We start from the raw sequence: 20606 nt of genomic DNA on the forward strand, positions 1-20606 counted from the left end.
TTGGGTTATATGGAAAAGGCCATGTCACAAAGCTGAAATTGGAGCTGTTTTTCTTAAGTGGATACATGCTTCTTACAGGACAGCAATGACATGGATGTCATCCTTGAAACAATATGGAGTGGGCCTTTGGTGTGTTTAAATCAGTGTTTTTTCGTAGCAGGATAAAGGCTAAATGTTGAATAGTAATTCAAACTTTCAATCATAATGTTGGCTTAATGGGAGGCATAGGGCATATTTTAAAAGGAAGCAAAGGATGTTGGATACTCTGAGTTTTACTTAACTTCCTTTATTGTCCGATCATCCAGCACATGATGTAATAAACAAGCAAAATTTGTACAATCAGTTGTGCAATCAATGTATGAGCTGATAAAATATATATATATATATATATATATATATATATATATATATATATATATATATATATATATATATATATATAATAAAGAATGTTCCAAAGTAGAATTTGGACAAGTAGTTAGTCTGTAGGGCTCATTATTTTTGTTTTTATTCACACACAAAAGGGAAATACTGGATTTGTAATTATTTATTTTCACATTGGCTGTATTTTTCAGCAGAAGACTTCTCTTGCAGCAAGAAACAATGTTTCATTGTGGGGATGCAAAATGCGTGAAAATAATTTCAACTAGACTGAAATAATAATAATAATCTGATAACATTTTAAAAAGAAAACAGAAAATTATGAGCCTTATTGGTTTGGTATACTAGTTTAAAAAATTGGATGAATGAAGCCATGCTACAGCATTAAACATTCAATGTTACATTTCAAAATCAGACAATCGTGAACTGATCCATACAATCCACTTTTTCACAACATTGTTGGTGTGTAATGAGATACCGACAATGTTTTAATGTTTCCAACCCGCCCCCCTCCTTGTATAAAATAAATGCCACTTCTTGAGCCTACTGAAATTGGTACTGAAAATGTTTCAATGTAAAAACTATACATTTTCAAATTCTGATAATCTCTACAGACATGTAGCATTCTCTGAATGTGATATACAAAATACAATTACTCCACTCTATGGAACTGCCCACAGAGACACACAAGAATACAATCATGTCAAGATGAACTCTTTCTCAAGACTCATCTATAGAGTTTTGTGATTATTGATATTTGCCTCTGGAACAAAATTACAAAATGACTATACAACTTCAAAATAGGAAAGTAGTTATTTTTAAAAAGATAAATTGGTAACCGGATTTCCATTTCTCATTGACATACACACTGAATGCTGTTTTTGCTTACAGACATAGAGGGTTGAACAACTTGGAATACAGGTGGCAGAGTATCTTTCCATTTTGACAGAAATAACGTTACGGACTCACATTCATTATTTCAGACAGATACTGAAACAGCAGCTCATCACAAAACTCTTCTCTCACTGATCACTCAGTCTGTTAAGCCCTGTATGGTGGACTTTTGAGTCATTTAATATTGGCAAACACCAGCAAAGGTATCCAATAAAGCATTTTAAAAACATGGGAATGCTGTGCTGCAACGAAAGACACCCTGACAACTGGATATTTGGATATGTTTGATTTAATTTAGTTTGCGGTTATTGGGGCTAATTTGAGGTAGAATATAGCCCAATAGACATCAAGGAAAAGCCCAAGGCACTCATCTTAATAATTTTTAATTCATCTGGCATCATCAGTTTAAAACCAACTTCTTCAGGAAGTTAGAGGCACAGGAATGGGGTGAAACTATTTAAAACACCAGCTGCACCTGATGATGTGTTCACACCTGCTGTTTTAAATAGTTTCATCCCATTCCTGTGCCTTTAACCTCCTAACATTAACTATTTTTTTTCTTAAGACGAGTGCCTTGGGCTTTTCCTTGATGTCTATTCGATTTATTCTTGCCCCCTACCAAAGAGCACCATCTTTTGTTCACTCTGGATGTTTTCACATATAGTCTTCTTTAAACAAACCAAACTCAGTCCACTTAAAGTGAACCAAAAAGTGAACCAACAGAAAAGGGACTCAGTTCTTTCTGGGTTCACATTGTCAATTTACTTGAAAAAGGGCTCAGTTCTCTTTCTGGTCCACTTCAGCTCTGATGGGGCCTCAGGGCTAAAATACATTGTCAAAAAGGCAAAAGGGCAAAGCGAACCTGAAGTGTGTTGTGTTCACAATGCACAGATGATGAGACCCGCACTCCTTTGGATTGTTCACATATGCGCAAAAAATGCTGCCTAATAAGTCGTTGCTTGAAGGACTGAAACGGATCAAGTGTGAAAATGCACTACTTCCAAGAAGCTCTGCTTAGAATATAGCCCCTTTAACGTTACTACTGTCCCTTAATGGGTCGGGCAGACAGCCATGTTAAAAAACAAATCATGACACTATAAGGTGATTTGGATTGAAGACGGTATGAAACCATTATTTGTCAGATAAAAAAAAAATTATAATAATTTAAAATTAAAAACAGTGTTTCTCAAATCTGCCAGCAACTCCAAAGCCTAATAAGGAGGAGCATATATGTGTTATTTTCAATATTACAGTAAATCAACTCGTGCGAACTTTAACATTATTATTTAAATTGGCTGTTTTTTTCTGTGTTGTCGGATTTCAGCAAATGTTGTGCCACGAATGATCAGCATGACATCTGAAGGAAATACAGAGGAACAATGTTTAACGGTTCCTGACAACTGACTGATCGATGACTTAAAGCTATAGTGAGCAACTATTTAGCATGAATGAACATCTTTTACATTCAAGCCATGTCCAAATGAGTTCATACAAAGCTAATTGAATGGCTATGTTAACTAAATGGTGTAGTCCAGCAACTTTCGCGCGTAGAAGCTCTAGTGATGTGTTTTACGTCACCGCTGAGAAAGAACAGCAGCAGCGTTCAGCTTTCAAGATAAAGAGGACATCAAAATGACAAGATAATTACTTCTTCTGAAGTGTCCATCATGTTATTATTATTATCCGTGTCCTACTTGATTTGACAGGTTAAACAATACTACTGTAGCAACTGTGTGGGAGAGGGATGGGGGTGCTTGCGTCATGTGGATGCGCCGACAGTGTTGGCGTCATTGCTTAGAATTCCTAATGGGGGAGACAGAAACTACGCACTATAGCTTTAAGACAGACATTGCTTCCCTGATGTCTCAGCATAACCAGCACCATTGTTCCTCTTCTTGTATTAAGATGGCAAAAGAGACAATAAGTGAGTAAGCTACTTCTAGAAACTGTCATTTGATTTGGCTGTTGTTTGTGATATACTGTTGAAGTAAGAAGGCTATTCTTTTTGGGGATATTTGGCAAATAAGCTAAGCTAAACGGCTAATTATTGACTTGATGTTTGAGGCTACTGTAAGTGACGACAGCATAAAGTTTGGTTTTAAACGTGGGCCAAGATGACGGTACTTATGACAAATTCTGACTAGACTGAGCCCAGGTCTGTTTGGTGTTCGGTATACTGTCCATCAATCAAAGTAATAGTTCTGCACGAAGATGGCATGCATGCCTCTGTAGACGGGAGAGAAGTTATAGATGAGAGCTCGCTCTTCCTCCACAGCACTGGAGAAATGGTGCTGGTTCTTCATGGCTTAAGGAAGGAAGGCAGAAGGGAGAGAAAGGAGTGAGTGTAAATAAAGAAAAGTGTGTGTGTGTGTGTGTCTGTGAGGATGGATACCCGAACCAAGCCTGACGGGCCAGGCCTTTGTTCGGACAGATATTTAGAAATGATGTTTGGGTCGGTCACAACAGCGCGAGGCATAAGGCATAAGGCGATAAGGCATTGAACATTTTAAATTTAAAACAGCTTATTATGTAGGTGCGCGCCTGTGTTAACATGTGCTTGTTGCCCCATGTGCGCTGATGCGCTCATCTGTTGACATTTCCGAATGCCTTCGTACAGTTGCTTAATAAAAGCGGGCTTTCCACACACAATGTGTCATTAGTATGAGAAAAAAACGAGATTTTAACTGTGTCGGGCTTGGAAATAAATATCTCAATGCCTGCCAGGCTCGGGCCGGGTTCAGTTACTGCTCTGTCTGACACGGGCCAGGCTTGGACAGAAAAACGCTGCCCGATCCGCACTCTAGTGTGTGTGTGTGTGTGTGTGTGTGTGTCAATTAAATTCAGTTGCACTTGCACAGATAAAGAAATTGCCTGACTTAATATCTCAAAATATTGACTTAGAATCTCAGAATATAAACTAAGAATCTCAAAGCAATGAGAAAATTTTAAATATTGACTTAGAATATCAAAATATTGTATCTCAATATACTGACTTAATATCTCAATGTATTGACTTAGTATCTCAATATATTGACTTAGTATTTCAATATATTGACTTAATATCTCAAAATATTAACTTAGTATCTCAGAATATAGACTAAGAATCTGAAATTATCCTTAAACTGCTCAGACAAAAAATGGAAAATTGACATGAGAACTCAGCAAACTCCATCTGCTGATGAAGATCACGTGATAAAATTGAAAGCTCCAGGAGAGCTACTGAATTGATTGTTTTCAGGATCCTCATAATTAGGACTGGATATCACCAATGATTAACCAAATCAATTCCATTCCGATTCACAAGGTCCCGACTCGATTACATTTCCGATTTTATATCAGTTAGGTTAGGGAAATTTCAGTTACACTAACGATTTAGCTTGAGTATAAAAGAGATTATCAGAGAACTTCTGCTGTAAATTGTACAAGCAAGAAGAAACCCTCAAATATATATATTTTTTTATAATGCCCCAAGTTAATGCTTACATTAAGAATTGACACTAAAAGGGAGTCAATTCACCACATCCATGGTGAAAATGCATATATTAAAAGATCAATTACTTGATTTTATAAATCAATATCAGATTACTCAAACGTGGAATTATTATGGATTATTGTAACCCAGCCCTAATTATAATATGTAACAAATTTGGTGAAGATTGTAAACAGAGTAGAAAATCTGTATAAGCACAAATCATGAAATGATGGGTTTATCTTGAATAGGGTTGGGTACTGAATCCCGGTGCTTATACGTCCCCGGTGCCTTAAAGGTCCAATATGTAATATATGTACTGTAATAAATCCAAAAATGACAACAATGCCTCATCAGATATTAAGGAAACATGTTAAGTTGAAATACTATTCAACTTCAACTGCCACTCAACTTCAACTTTTCTGACAACAATGCTAATGTCAGTATTTTTTCTTTTTGAAATTTACATTCCGTGACGGAACTTCTGTTTATGTTTTGGCCTGTGTGTTGTTATCAACTTCCCAGTTTGACAGAAAAAAACAAAAAAAAAAACAGCATGTTTCTAACAGTTGCATGACCAGAGATGTAACAAACCCCTGGTAAATATTGTAGATGTATTTGAAAGATGGAGACAGCTTAGAGCCCAAAAGGACGCAGAGTTGGCTAATTTCCTCCTGAACAGGTAACCATTAGCTTCAGGCTAATTTATCACAGCCACTAGGGACGGGCATTTTATGTCATTTCAACATTTGTGTACTCACACTGAATTATATAGCTTGAGTACCTGAGTTGGTTACTCGCAAAAACAATTGAGACACAGCCAGTAAAGTGATCTTGACTGGTCCTGGCTAGTCCTGGTTAACGCCGCCATGCTAACCTTACTAACTGCTAATGTTACCGGGTGACCAGGCAAGCAGCCCATGGCTGTTTACAAAGTGTAGTTCAGCGGCTGGAGACGACAATCTTGAGTTATTTTAAGCCACAAGAGGGGGGCTGTAAATCGGAAAGAGAGGACTGTGAGTTTGCAGTGTGTTTAGCGATTGTTGCCGTAATTCTAAGCCAATGAAGTGTGTTCAGTCGGCAAGGTAGTGGTATTTTTAGCGGTTCCTATTGTAATTCTAAGCCGAGGAAGTGTGCCTGTCTGGCATGTGGAGAGGACAGCGAGGTTGTTGGGTACAGGGCTCCACGTGAGCACGGGCTTTTATGACTGTGAATATAGCCAGTGTGATGGCAAATTTTATTTTAACCATTTGTTTAATGATGTTAACCATTTGTTTAAAGATTGTTTTAAACCTCCACAAAATCCTGCTCCTTCCTGTGGACTTTTAAAGCATCAGAGGTGAAACTGCTGCAGCCCTCAACTACAGCCTAGTAGAGTTATTTAGTTTTACTAGCCTGAAGCTCCTCACATTGTTGTCTTTTTGCTTAGATAGAAGTGGAGAAGGCCGATGACTGTTTACGACAGTGAGAACGACGTAGGTTTCTGTCTCCTGAGATAAACTCTTGTTTAGGCTAATGAAAAGAACAGGAGCAGAGGGGAACTATGTGATCAACTATGGCCATGCTAAAAGATACATTTAGAGGGGTGGCTTAACAGAGGTTTTCACTATATGATGTGTGGATGTTTAGACTTTAGGTTAGAAAGACTTTTTCAGACGTTGCTGCGGTACTTGTGAAACTGTATTTCTCCATTTGTAAATGTAAATAAATACTCAAAGACCAAACTTTGGTTTAATTCTCAAACAGTCGTTTTTCGTTTTGATTTTATCATGGATATCACTAAACCCTGCTGCTTCAAGGAAAAGTAATGTCTGACTATGTGAGACAATCGTCTAGCAACATTGTTGTGGATGCTGCAATCTCAGCCTGGCAACCTCTGTGAACTTCCAGTCTGGGGAGGAGGGGGCAGGGAAGAAGACACTCTCCAGTGTTTTGAATTTGTACTGCAGTAACTTTTTTAAACACTAGCTATCAGTATTACATATTGGACCTTTAACAACTGGTATCTACTGGACCGAATAGTAACGCGGATTTCGGTGCCTCATTTCGTTTCTACTGAAATGCCAGCACTGCCCTCTGATGCTCCGAAACGGACGTTAGAGGCAACAGAAGCGTCGCTGCATGTGACAATAGTTAACATAATACACTTGGCAGGTAATGTTAGCCTACTGTTAGCTAGCAGCTGTATTAAACAGGGTTAAAATGCTGACAGCCAACGTTAAACGGTGTGACTGTATTTCACTGTAGAGGATTCCAACACCGAGACGTAACAGTTTGCAGCTTCCGTTGTCGGAAAAACAACACAGATGGTGGGTCACTTGAAACTCGCCTCGCCAGCCTTGTGCTGCATTCAAAGTTATTGTAAAATACCCTTTTTCCATCTAGTGGTTGTTTTTGTCATTTACCAGCAATTTACTGGTGAAACAAGCTATTGTTATAAGTTATTGTTATTACATTGTTAATAAATCATTTAATTTTGACCATATGGCCTTAGCAGTAAATAAGCTGTTCTTAAATGTTGCAGACTCTCGTTTTGTGCTCCTTTTTTATTTTTTTAAATATATACATATTTTTTTTTAAATCTTTTATAAAAGTATTGGTTCAGGCACCATTTAGGCACCGGCACTGTTTTAAAAGTATTGTTTTAGCACCGGTATCGGAAAAAACCCAAACGATACCCAACCCTAATCTAGTTATAATTGTAAATAGTTATTATTTTGCATCAGGAGTTATGAGTCAAACTAATCCGATTTTTTCTTGGCTCACAGCCTAACTTTCCATTGAATTTCAGTTAAATCAGTGACCTTAGATATTCTGCTCGGAAACTATGAAAAGTGCAAAAAATAACAGAAAGGAAATGGACGAACAAAAAGTGCTGGTAACAACCTGACAGGGATAATAGAAGCATACAGAGGTGCCTCGGGTTACCTTCAGAGACAAAGAAGCTGGCAGTGTAGAAGCAGGCTCTTACAGCAGTGGTGGAGTGAATCATGCCTGGTTTATCTATCCACTCAAAGGGGCTCTTCTCTGGATGCCACTGCACTGCATACAATGGGTAGCGGTAGGCTAGGAGGAAAACCAGAAACATTGTCAGCAGACCAAAAAAAGGAACAAAAACTTGCTCATTTACTGAGAAAATCATTCTAATCAACGTCTTTTAGAAAGGTTCTGATTTTCAAATAGGACCATCATGGTCATTAAAATCAACATTACCCTATTCTCAATCTCTGCGATTCCCAACAAAGTCTGAATCTGAATAATCAACAATACAGCAAACTGCAAAGTAGCCAGGGAAGAATGGTACCTTCCATTGTGGAGATGAATTCTTTCTTCCCATCATTGTTAGTGGACAGGACCTTGTAAAACCTCTTGAGCTTGGCATTCCGGCTGTAGTTCTGTTGGTTCAAAGGCAGAGATTTCAGATTGACTTGACTGATATTAAAATAGTTGTTCGTAGCCCTAAAACTACTTTGTTTCTTCTGCGTGGACAACCATAAAGACATTTTGTCAAACTAACTGGTGTATGGAGAATTGATGCCAGGGGTTTTCCTGGCTCAGAATGGGCCTTTGTGGGGGGACACAAATTAGGTGGGGGGTATGGGGAAATTTTGACCGTCAAAGACTGTCCTGCATTCTGGTACATTTTTAGACACCAATTTATGGTGAAAACATCTTTATTCATGTCAAGTGAAACAATTCAAAAATATAAAATATAATGGAATATATTGCAGAAAGGTGGCTTTCACATCCAGGACCTGGGCCCGAATCCAACTACACTTGCCCCCAAAGTCCAGTTTGATTAATTAATATGAACAGGGCATGAGGTATCTGTTTCTCAAGGAGCATGTTTTGCTCCTAAATTGAAAAATGTAGGATTTGGGTGCTAGTGATTTTTCTTTTGGGGCTGGCTAAAACCTTTTTGGGGGGGGGGGGGGTGCCAATAATTCCTCTACGCAGGAAAACCTGCAAGGGGTGAGTTGAAACAAGCCTTCTGCAAGGACGCTCATCAGGATTCCTACATGAGAAAATACACTAATGACATGTTTCCACTGAATGGCGTGTGGTATGGCTCTGCTTGACTAAAATGGTGCAACGCCTGCGAGTTAGTTCAGGAAGTCACACACGTGACATGCTTCACTCTCCGTATCATTTACCAAAACACACCCCATCAATTTGGCAGTCTATTTAAGCTGCAAAATTTCCCCATGTCTGCTTGTCAAAACTGCTGCTGCCCTGCATCCGTATTTTCCTTCCTTAGGTTCCTTAGGCCCCGCCACCACCAATGGTTGTTCATTTACTGTTGTTCTGGTTGTTCTGTCTGACAGAACAACTAGTCCTGTCGAACAGAACAACCAGAAAAAAAAGATATGAATAACTACAGCAACAGATTCTGGCCATGCCAGGTGTTTATGCTTTTCAGGAGTGGGCAGAAAAGAGAAAGAGACAGGAGCAAAACAAATACCTGCATAGACAGACTCCAGCTGTGGAAGTTGGAAGTGATGTTTTCCTCGGCCAGAGACTGCAGAAGATCCTTGGGGAAACTTCGGAAGAGACGGCTGGACTGGGCCGCTAGAGGACGGATACAGGTGATGATTAAGCAGTTCACACAACACAGGAGGGAGGAAGTTACATTTGTAAAGGTTAATGGTTTAATACAGCATTATTATTAAAATCAGTCCGTAGTAAGTAAGATCAGTGGTAAGGGAGGGCCAGTACATTTGGTTAAATGATTACTTAAAACACTTCTTAAAAGTAATATGTATAATATATTGTCATGTGTACTTTCTTTCTACGACTGTAGCTGGCCTAACATCTTAGCTAAACTCAAAATGACATTTTTTCCTGTCCCTCAAAGAATTGATTTCAAAATACTTCTGTTGGTTTAAGCATTTAACGGTTTAGGGCCAAAATACATTTCTGATCTGCTGCTACATTATGAACCATCCAGAACTCTCAGGTCGTCTGGGACAGGTCTGCTTTTCACAAGACAAACACTTCACTACTTTCATGTTTTGTGTTCAATTCATTTTTTTTTTTTAAAGAACGTTGAAAAAGGTGACAAAAACGTCAAAGAAATGGACAAAAACGTGGCGAAAAAAACGATTAATTAATTTTACATTTATTTTACCGAGAGAAACAACGTTGCATGGTCGACAGCAAGACAACACAAGGGTTAAGAACCATGCGTGATGCTGCTGTGGGTTGAATACAAATGACAATTTGTAGAGGTGGAAGTAAATGTAGACGTTTTTTCGTATCCTGCTAGGAGGACTCTACTACTGTACACTTTAATCATTTGGAATTATACAGCAACTGTCCTCGGGGAATCCTGTGGTCAGCCAACACTGTTGGGACTCCAACATGGTTTCCTCTGGGTAGTTGTGTGGGTCATGTTGTGTAAAGATGAATTCCAAAGGGACCTTTTATGTCAGTTCTGCTGCAAATTATGTGCAGTCATGATCACATCACAGTACCATAGCAGCAGAATGCAGAGTGGCACTTATATTTACCTTCCCTGCTAAACTTGCTTGACAGAAAAATAACTATAAGACTATAAGCTGAGACATTGCATCTGAGAAGAGAGGCAGGCACAACTGAAAACAGGAGAAAATAGTTGTTCATCTTTATGACAAGAGGTTGCTGAAGAAGAAGAGAGAAGAAACGAGCAAACAAGACAAGCAGAACAAGAGTGGAGGACAGGGACAGAGACAAATAGCTACCTGGTGTAAGAGTGAGAGGTAGAGCCACAGCCTTGGTATCAGTGAGGGTTAGCAGGTTTTTGTTGGCTGTGAGGACGGACAGCTGCTGGAAGCCCTGACATGTTCCCCAGATGGGGAAGTAGTCCCCAGCATCATTGGCCTGCAGAGGACAAGACAGTGAGGAATGAGAAGCTGACACTGACAAAGGTGTAAAGTAATATGTCCAAAGAATTCTACACAGAATGCTCTATTTCACTTACAACCCAAGGACTTCCATCTCATACAGATACACACATTCACACCACGTACAGCTGAGGCTTAATGTGGATCGTCTGATAGTCTAGTCTGATAGTCTGAGTTAGACAAATCTTCCAATGTTACAGTCTTTGTAGTACCAAAGTTCCAAAGGGAATTTTGTACTAAAAAGACAGTATCTCCTTGGAAAACATTTTACTTGATTTGTCTGTAGACACATATAGACGACGGCCGACCGTTGACAGAAAACCCCGTCGATATGATCTAACCCTGAGGTCCAAAAAACTGCCACAGAACAGACGAAAAAGACGAGAGGAGACGAGACATAATACATCTCTATAACAGCATGCGGCGCTAATCTGTAATGTCGCCCAAGAAATGAAAACCGGCAGCTGATTCAGACCTGGACTGTCATGGCGGCCGTTCAGAATACGATCTCATATTGTACTAAAATAATTCACTGAAACGTGTCTTTGAAAACATTTTAAGCGAGAAATAGGCCATGCAGTTACTGAATCTGTCTTCATTTCAGCTCAACAAAGGTCAATTTAAAAAAATTTCGTCAGATTTTGAGAGACTCTAGTCACCTCATTCCGCTCGTCATTTCCGGGTGAGTCCCGCCCGCCCTGCCGCCGACCGAACATGTCGGGTCGGCCAAAGTGAACGCCAACAGCCCCCCAGACGGACGACGGCACGGGACACACCGAACAGATTTGAGTCACTGACCTCGCCAGACTGTCCCACGGCCGATAATCGGCCTGATGTGTCCCGGCCCTAAGCCAGACCGGATTTTGTCCCCAGTCACATACATTGGCATTGCATTAGGACTGAAGGAACAATTAGAGTGATCAAAATCTCTTTCAATGTACATGTTAATATGTGAGTTTTGTTTTAGGGTGCTTTCACATCGTTTCATGTGGTCCACACCAAGGGCAAAAACATTATACATTGTAGTATTTTTCAGCCATTTTGGTTCCTTTTCACACCACACTGTTTGCTCTGGTCCGAATCAGTTGATGAGTTGGTGAAATGAACCAAACTGCAGCAACACAAGTCACGTGACAACATTCACATCACTGGCCACATGCGTCTTTGAACATATTTTCTAAAAACAGTGGGGTTTCATAGATCTGTCAACAGTGTGTGACTGTTCGACGGATCTATGAAACCCCCTTTCCCTGAGCCGTTTCCTAAACAATGGCAAGATTTCGCTGTTCTTGTGTGTTTTTTAAAAGTTTGGACCTAATATTGTCATCAGAGCAACTCCAAGATTGTCCGCGAGTTGCCATGTGGCTAGTGATGCATCCAATGACCCTCAAATTGCATCCCCGACTCCTCAACTTGCCTCCATTCCTCATCATCGGAGGAGAGAGGCAACGAGCAAATGTGTTTTAGAGGAATGAGATGTCCTTTCCTCTGAAGCATCACATGAATTTGTCAGCTGTATGGGCGGCGTTAGCAACTCCTTCGGCTGCACGGCTTCCGGGATTGCTGCTCTTGTGTATCCTTGGCTATACCTCCTCGATGATCCCTCCTCGATGCCCGCTCCTCGGTCCTCAGGGCAGAAATAAGAGCTTTGAGACTAAGGCATGGATACCCGACCCGAGGCCGATGGGTCCCGATGGGTCCCGATGGGTCCCGACGGTACCCGACGGGCCGGGCCGGGTTCGGACAGATATTTAGAAATTATGGTCGGGGTCGGGTCGATAAGGAATTTGTTGTAAAATGGTGCTGCAGCTCCTTTTAAGAGAGCTCAGTGCGTGTGGGTTTGTGTGTGTGTGAGTTTGTGTGGTAAGTGGGCAGAAGAGCGATAGAAAAAGAGGAAGCAGACGTGTTGTAGATGCAACTGGAGCAGAGTTAGTGGTTATTCATGTTATAACGTCGGCCCTGGAGGTAATGAGTCTCCCCTGGTTTTCTGATCACGGTTGGAAACGAAGCGATCAAGAAAGGTTAACACATTGGAAATTTTAACAGCTAATTAACGTGCGCTTGTTGCCCCGTATGCGCTGATCATCTGTTGACATTTCCGAATGCCTTCCTACAGTTGCTTAATAAAAAAGGGCTTTCCACACAAACAAACGTAGCCTACATGTGTCATTAGTATGAGAGGAAAAAATATAAGATTTTAACTGTGTCGGGCTCGGGCCGGGTTCGGACACGGCTCTGTCAGGCTCGGACAGAAAAATTCGGCCCGATCTGGACTCTATTTGAGACGGCCTTCACCGAGGAGGGACAGAACAACCTTCAGTTCAGCCGAGGACCGAGGAGTCGAGGAGCTATCAAATAAGGGACATGGGATGCAGTTTATGTTGCTGAAGTGCAAACTTGTCCTTATCCCATAATGCACAGTGCAGCTGACTACGGCAGCTGGTTTAGTCCAGAGATGTGAGGTTCTTCCAGCAGTTGGTTCTGTTCGAGGTCCGATCCCATTCTCACCACTAACGAACCACTCCAGAGTCCGTTTGAAAGAGTACTGAGACCACCTCATCAAGGAGATTCGGTTTGTTTGGTCAGCTTTTGATGAGCACCCGAGTGTGATTGCTGCATTCACACCTACCCAAAGAAACCGCACCAAGGGGAAAACCAACTCGATGCGATTTAACCAAACTATATGAGGTCAGTGTGAAAGCACCAATAGGTGAAAAATGTGAGCGTATCTTTTATTGAGAGAAACATTAAGCTAAGCCAATGAGGTAATAACACAATGATTTACTCTGTAATCTCTTTCAGTGGTATGCTGAGATGCCACGTCATCTAGGCAGTCAGTCAGTTGAACAAGTCAAAAAATGTTTACCTTCAGTGCCAAGTCGTAGAAGAGTTTGGCTGCTCGGCTGAACTGCGATGTTTGAATATCTACATCTCCTCCCGGCAGCAACAACCTGAGGAGACACGTCTGTTTTTACATTTAGGTTACACATAGGCTACTGTAGGCCTCCTCTCTTCTATGTCATCACACGTCAGGGATGCTGAACTTAGCATATCTTCAACAATGTTTGTATTTTTACACTTTTCTCTGCCTTAATAATACAATCACTAAAACATGTTTTTCTTCATAGCTGTACAGAACATAGTACTAAATGAGGGGACGTAAGAGCTTGTGAACATCAAAACTTACATAAGGTGAGAAAGAGAAAAAGTAAAAGAGACGAGGGACTGTGCTTTGTTGTTGCAGAAACAGTCAGCTGTTTTTTACCCTCATAGTGTTTTAAAACTTTCTTGTGGCAGCGATAGAGGCAGTGGTGTTTCCTGTTTCCAGTATGAGATTCTCACACCACCTCAAAACCAACTGACCTGACCTGATCTACAGGATTGGCCGAAAATAGTTTGTTTTGACTTTCAGCATGAATGAAGGATTTGGCTGTGAAGTAGCCGCGCTCCCATCCTCTCTAATAGAAAAGCAGGCTCAAAAAAAGGGAACCTCCGAGCACGGAGCACTGGGATAAAATCCCATAAAGGTGCTAGAGAATGCACAACAGGTTTCTATCATCTGATCCGCTTCAACAAACGCTTCAATAAGGGATGCGCAAAACCTAATCTCTTCTCCACAGTCCTTGTGGCACGACGAAAAAGGCCGCAACATACACTTTAAAAACGTAGCCAAATCCTTATCCAGCAGTGTTTGAGGGTAGGTTAACCCAAGAGGCAGAGGACACGAGGTGGTGTCCGAGCCTTCGCACACCAGCGCTGGAAAGCGGACCGCCGTCAAGCGTAACACGCTGAATGTATAAGGCCACTAGTCATACTAGTCATTCTGTGACTTAAGAGCCGTGTATTCACATACAGCCGAACTGCTGGCGGCCGGCCTGGTGCCAGCCCGGCGAACGGGGCCAAGAAACACCTCGCAGCTCGGGTGGACCTCTGGCGGCAGGATGTAGCCGGTCCGTCAATCGGTACGCAGGCGGACACTACTGTTCTTCGAAGTCTTCGAAGTGCTTGTGACTGAAGAAAAATAGGGAGCAGATCTCTGGTCTCGCAGCTGTAATATACAGTAACTGCCGACGTAAGAGAGGCCCGTGCAGGGCACAAGGGCTCGAAAGAAATCTTAACGACTGCGCATGCGTGAGGGATAACCCCGATAGTAACAATGTTGTTTGTTTTTTTAATTATCACTTCTTATCAAGCTTAAATATGCAACGGTAAAACCTGTAGTATAATGGAAAACAGAACCAGGCAGATACTTGTTTTGTGTCATTATGAGACCTTTAGCAGCTAAAGACAGTAGTGTGTCATATAGAGAGCTCAACACAGGAGGCAACAAGAGAACCCCGGTTAACTCACCCATTTATTGAGTAGAATATGTTAGTGTATTCTTGTTCCGTGCGATTTATTCTGGTGAGCAAAAAAAGGCACAAGAAGACAAAAAAATAGTTAAACCCATTAAAGGCAATCAATCATATATATTATTAATCACTCTGCATAAAAGCAGCGTGTCATGCATGGCGACCAATGACAAATTAGCCTGAAGAATTTCAACATTATGTAGGTCAGAATGAATGTAATCTCGACATTTAGAGGATACTGTGTACCATTTCCTATTAATGGTACTTATTATGACTGAGGTGCTGAAAGCCAAGTTACACCTTTGTTCTTGAATCCGTGTTATTGAAAACCACCTCATTATAATACAGTTAACTACCGCTAGAGTGACCTCCCTTTAATTGACACAGGCTCCGCCCACATAAACCACTTCTAGGCACCATGACTGATACTGCTGGGAGTCACATAGGGATCACAGTTTCACAGGGTGTGTAGGTAGGAAACAAAATGCTCTTTTAGTAATTTTCTAGCAGGATTTCTGTAAAAGAAATCCCACCAAAGAGTGTGAAAAATAACAAATGCATTGTGACATATGCTGGGACTGCTGTTATGTTTATATGGTTATACAGACTGTGGAGTTTAATAGATGCCAGTGGTTTTCCTGCAATGAAAAAGTTTTGGCACCCCCCCAGAGAGGTTTTAACCACTGGCATAGGAAAATCACGATCGCTAAAGCGTTGGATTTTCAGCATCCAACCTCCTGATTCACAGCCACAACTTTTACGCACGCGGCTGGCGCTGATTTGACAGGTTCTGAACACTCTGCTGTGATGTTAGCGCTAATGGTATGTCCGTTTGCAGAGTCAGACTGTACTGCACTGGTGAGAGTGCTGCACCGGGGGACTCTGACAAAATTTCCTGGGGGAGGACCCCCAGATCCCTGCTTAATATGTGTCCCACCAAAGGCCCATTCTGAGCCAGGAAAACCCCTGAATGTGTAATGACATGGTATGAGATAGATATCATATTTATACCTTATGGGTACGACCCTAGCCCCGGCTCCCTCCAGGTATTTGACATAGGAGGCAGCGATATATGAGGAGCCACGGGCAAACTGGTCTCCTGGAAGATTTTCCTGTGCCAACACACCTAGGGAGCAACACAAGACCGATGACATTATACAGTTTAACTATAGATGTATGCATGGAAAAGTTAATGCTGCATGGCGGAGAAATCTTGACCACAAAGATAAGATTAAAAAGCAACAAAGAACAGGGGAATAAAGTGTTTTGACAAGGAAAATATCCACACGGATGCACTCTTGAAGAGATCAAATCGCTACAGGTATTGACTTGTTCATTCTGGCGACATACTCTCTCTATGTTTCCTTTTGGTTTTTCTGCAAAGTTCTCTCTGGAACACCATATCAAAATTCATATTTATCACAGTACACCACAAACTCTACTAGCAAAATATATGCACTAAATCCCAACAACGCCAATTCATTACAATGTCCAGATGGTTACTAATTCCTTGTATGTGAAAATATTTGGCAATAACCCAGATTCTGATTCTGTTATGACAAAGCAATGGCAACAGGTGTTTCCATTCACAGCCCTTTTATTTTACTCGCAGCCACCAAAACAAGGCGGTGTGCTATGCTATGAGTGAAAATGGAATAAATTGAACAAAGCACGGCAGATGCGTAATGTAGAATACCAAGTACTGGGTCTAAAATCCCTGCTTCAAATATACAATGTACAATACCCGAGTTTTGGTTGGAATCTGAATCAGAATCAGCTTTATTGGCCAAGTATGTGTACACATACATGGACTTTGACTACGCTTTTCCGTTGCTCTTAATAATGTACAGTACTTACACAGAAATAGACATACAGCCAAAAACAAGGTTTTCACAAGCCAAAACGTTGGAGAAAAGTCAAACATAAACATTTGAATACTTCTACATATATTAATGTATATAAAAAGTATGAAAACAACAACAATGAAGTGCAACCGGGTATGATATGGTACGAAAATGTATGCACACCAAAACGTATGATGTCCTACGAAATTAGGAGACCGCCGGCTAGCCACGTGAGGCCGGCTGGCTACGAGCTCCATGACACTGAGCGGCAGTTGCTAGTTTAAGCCTGCTATAGAGATTTGCGATGCGGGTTACGGACCTCGGTCACAACTAGTCGTATCAGCTGTAGTTAGTAGATGTGTTTCGCCAAAAATTGGTGACTTTGAGCCGGGTACAGAGCAACGCGAACTGCCGCTCATTTTGGCGCAGATTACGGTAAAATTTAGTCCACAAAATATGAGCATTTTGCCGCGACGAAAGTTAAGATTAGGCACCAAAAGATTAGTTAAGATTAGGAAAGAGATCGTGGTTTGGATTAAAACACTCCTAAGGAACACACATTTCCTGGGTGAAACTCTTTAGTTTACCCCAGGAAGCAAACTCCGCTCCCCGGCTTTAAAGTCCTGTGCTTTAACGCTGAACCATCCTCCCCGACCACCTAACTACGCAGCACTGGATGCTGGATGCTGTCAGCTGTGTGGCGTCCGTTTATATTTCGGCTCCCATGTTAACAGGTTAGAGCTTCCACACTGCCTGCGTGACACGCACGTCACAGGCGCCGCTCGAGCTGTGCCGAAAACACGTGCCTGCTAGAAATAGAACCGACGCCTATTTTTCACGCGACACGCAAGCGTGTTGGAAGCGTTTTCAGGCAAAATAGAATAGGATATGTTTATATGTCATTTAGACACATATATATATTAATAAATGACATGTTCATGTTTGAAAGTCTCTAGGTTTTGATATAAATGCAGATATATAAATATAATTTAAAAATAAAAGTAGATTTTCTAATATTGCACCTGTCAATACAGAACGAAATATTCTGTAGCCTATTTTGCCGTCAATACTGCCGACGTTGTCAAATCAGTATATATTTATGTTTAACATGGTTTCATGTTATCAATGGGAACAAATGTGTAAAGACTCCACACAGCCACCACGCAGCTGAAACGCAACAGAAACGCCACGCTCACGCCACGCCGCCAGCGCGTAACCGGCCTTACACATGAGCTGTCAATTCGGTGCATACAGCAAAAAAAAAAAAAACATGGAATACTTACAAATTATAGTGCTTAACTTTTCGTAGCTTGTTTGATGATGTCCTTACACAAACAAAAAAGGTAACTTGAACTTGTGTGATGTATCACAACATGTATCATAAAATTGAAACTATATAATGCTTTATATTAGGCTACGACACCATACAAACCTGATGTCAAGAAGTTTACTAACTTTTAATTTGCTTCAAATGTTGTAGGGGGATTTCTTTTTCTTTTTCTCTTTTGATACTGTGCTGCCAAAGAAATAGGCCACCTAAAATGGGGTGACAAACTAAATGGCATGATAATGCAATTCAATGTGAATACACTTCCTACTCTACTCATCACCACAGAAACCATGTCTGAGTTCTGACCGCAATGACAGCAGCAGGTTTGCTCAACACAACAACATCCTGTCACAGTTCTCTGATTCGTATCGGTAAAGCCATTCTGTAGCTTCGATAGATCAAAAATAAGGTTCAAGGCGGTTTTCTGTCAACCGAGACTTAACAGGTGAAGGAATTATGCAAAAGATGATCAAATCTTCCAAATGGCCAATATTAACCATGTATGAAATGTTGCTGTGTATGATTAAATATGTTGTTTGTGGTTTAAATGGAGATTGATGGTGAAACCTGATAGATATTCTGCAATACAATTAAGGCTGCATAATTAATTGCAATTTTATCGAAATCACGATATGAACTGGTAAAAAATCCAAAACGCAGGGGGACGCAATATTTGTTAATGGCAAAATATGTGTCAAACCATTCTAAAATGAAGTACTGTGGTGCTGTGACGTTGGTTACATCAAATACATTCATTGTGTTATTGTAAACAACATTTTGTTACATTTTAATACAGTTAACTATAGTGACCTCCCTTTTTTGACACAGGCTCCGCCCACATGAAACCACTTCTAGGCACCATGACTGATACTGCAGGGATCACATAGGGATCACAGTTCCACAGGGCATACAAGGAGGAAATGTATTGCTCTTTTAGTAATTTTCTAGTAGGATTTCTGTTAAAGAAATCCCTCAAAAGATGTGGAAAGTTAAAACTGCAATGATGACCTTTTATTGTGTTAATAAAACAAATCACTAGGCTAGCTGTCTGCGCAGATACATACTTGTATGACTTTGCTGTAAAACAATTATTGAACAACTTCTGAGAACATTGCTTAAGTTAAAGTATGTAGATATTATCAGGAAAATGTCCTTCAAGTATTGAAAGAACCTCTACTTGTAGTTCACATAAACAATTATTTGTTAAGGCATCCAGATGAGGACATCTCACTTGTTTTTTTTTGTTTTATTATTATTAGGCTATACCAGGAACACATTTTGTAGGAGAATGGGATTAAAATGGAATGAAGTAGGCTATCTAGAGCAGTGGTTCCCAACCTTTTTTCCTTGGAGCCCCCGCACTCATGTCTAAGAAAAGCAGAGCCCCCCTTAGAGCCTTACTTTATTTTTTGATACAGAGGAGTTATCAGCACTTTTACTTTTCTCCGCCATGTTTCATTCATAAAATAGTGATGCCGTGGCGGCAGGAAAAACGAGGATACAACTATAAATATATAGTTTTCATACAGACTTTTGTATACATTATATATTCTAGTGTATTATCATAATTTGTTTAACATGTGCAAATTTTTTTTTTTACCTCAACCTCAAACCAGATAAAGACTTGTGCCCCCCTTGTGATCTTTGCCGCCCCCCCGGGGGTGCCCGGACCCCAGGTTGGGAACCACTAATCTAGAGGATACTGAGTACCATTCTCTATCAATGACCCCTATTATGACTGAGTTGCTGTAAACCAAGTTACTCCTTTGTTTTTTAATCTGTTACATCCTAGGGTGTAATTTCCACTGGGGACAGTGGGGGACATGTCTCCCCCGTATTTTCCAAATCCCCCTTTGTATTTCCCCCCCCCCCCAGTTTGATACTTTATTAAGCCTGTAAGTCTCTGTGATTGGCCCCTATTTTAAACAATAAAGAAAGTAAGACATATTTTCCTTATAGTCTCTTATAGTTAAGTAGTATTCTTTCTGGCATCATTTACTATTAAGGTCATCTTAATAATTTCCTGGATTTTGTATAACCATAGTCCTACCCCCCACTTCTCAACCCAAAGTTATACCCTTGGTTACATCAAATACATTCATTGTGTTATTGTAAAGAACATCATTATAATACAGTTAACTACCACTATAGTGACCTCCCTTAAATTGACACAGGCTCCGCCCACATGAAACCACTTCTAGGCACCATGACTGATAATGCTGGGAGTCACATAGGGATCACAGTTCCACAGGGCATACAAGGAGGAAATCTATTGCTCTTTTAGTAATTTTCTAGCAGGATTTCTGTTAAAGAAATCCCACTAAACAATGTGGAAAATAAAAACTAGAAAACTCCTCTATTGTTGTGTAAACAGAGTAAATTCCTAGGCCAGCTATTATGTTTTTATGCTGTTTGTGCAAATATATACCCCAATGATATTACTGGGCTATTCTG

At 40.6% G+C, this 20606-nt stretch overlaps 1 protein-coding gene and 3 non-coding genes across 4 annotated transcripts in view; 3 read left to right on the forward strand and 1 right to left on the reverse strand.

Moving 5' to 3' along the window:
* Window positions 1-497: 497 nt before the first annotated feature.
* The window catches only part of zgc:171566, a 21461-nt gene continuing 1352 nt past the window's right edge, over window positions 498-20606 (reverse strand). The window contains exons 2-9 of the mRNA XM_028576147.1: window positions 15990-16104; window positions 14977-15027; window positions 13493-13577; window positions 10465-10603; window positions 9207-9313; window positions 8049-8139; window positions 7673-7810; window positions 498-3580 (exon numbers count right to left, since the gene is read on the reverse strand). Coding sequence (XP_028431948.1) covers window positions 3459-3580; window positions 7673-7810; window positions 8049-8139; window positions 9207-9313; window positions 10465-10603; window positions 13493-13577; window positions 14977-15027; window positions 15990-16104 — 848 coding nt within the window. The 3' untranslated portion in view covers window positions 498-3458. The remainder of the gene's footprint in view (window positions 3581-7672; window positions 7811-8048; window positions 8140-9206; window positions 9314-10464; window positions 10604-13492; window positions 13578-14976; window positions 15028-15989; window positions 16105-20606) is intronic.
* Window positions 15455-15511, forward strand: LOC114554994 (U7 small nuclear RNA). Its single transcript, XR_003692513.1, has one exon. It is a non-coding gene; the product is annotated as a U7 small nuclear RNA (small nuclear RNA).
* LOC114554992 (U7 small nuclear RNA) lies at window positions 19071-19126 on the forward strand. Its single transcript, XR_003692512.1, has one exon. It is a non-coding gene; the product is annotated as a U7 small nuclear RNA (small nuclear RNA).
* LOC114554991 (U7 small nuclear RNA) lies at window positions 20417-20473 on the forward strand. The gene has a single exon (XR_003692511.1). It is a non-coding gene; the product is annotated as a U7 small nuclear RNA (small nuclear RNA).

Source organism: Perca flavescens, chromosome 4 (assembly GCF_004354835.1).
Source record: "Perca flavescens isolate YP-PL-M2 chromosome 4, PFLA_1.0, whole genome shotgun sequence".
Lineage (NCBI taxonomy): Eukaryota > Metazoa > Chordata > Actinopteri > Perciformes > Percidae > Perca > Perca flavescens.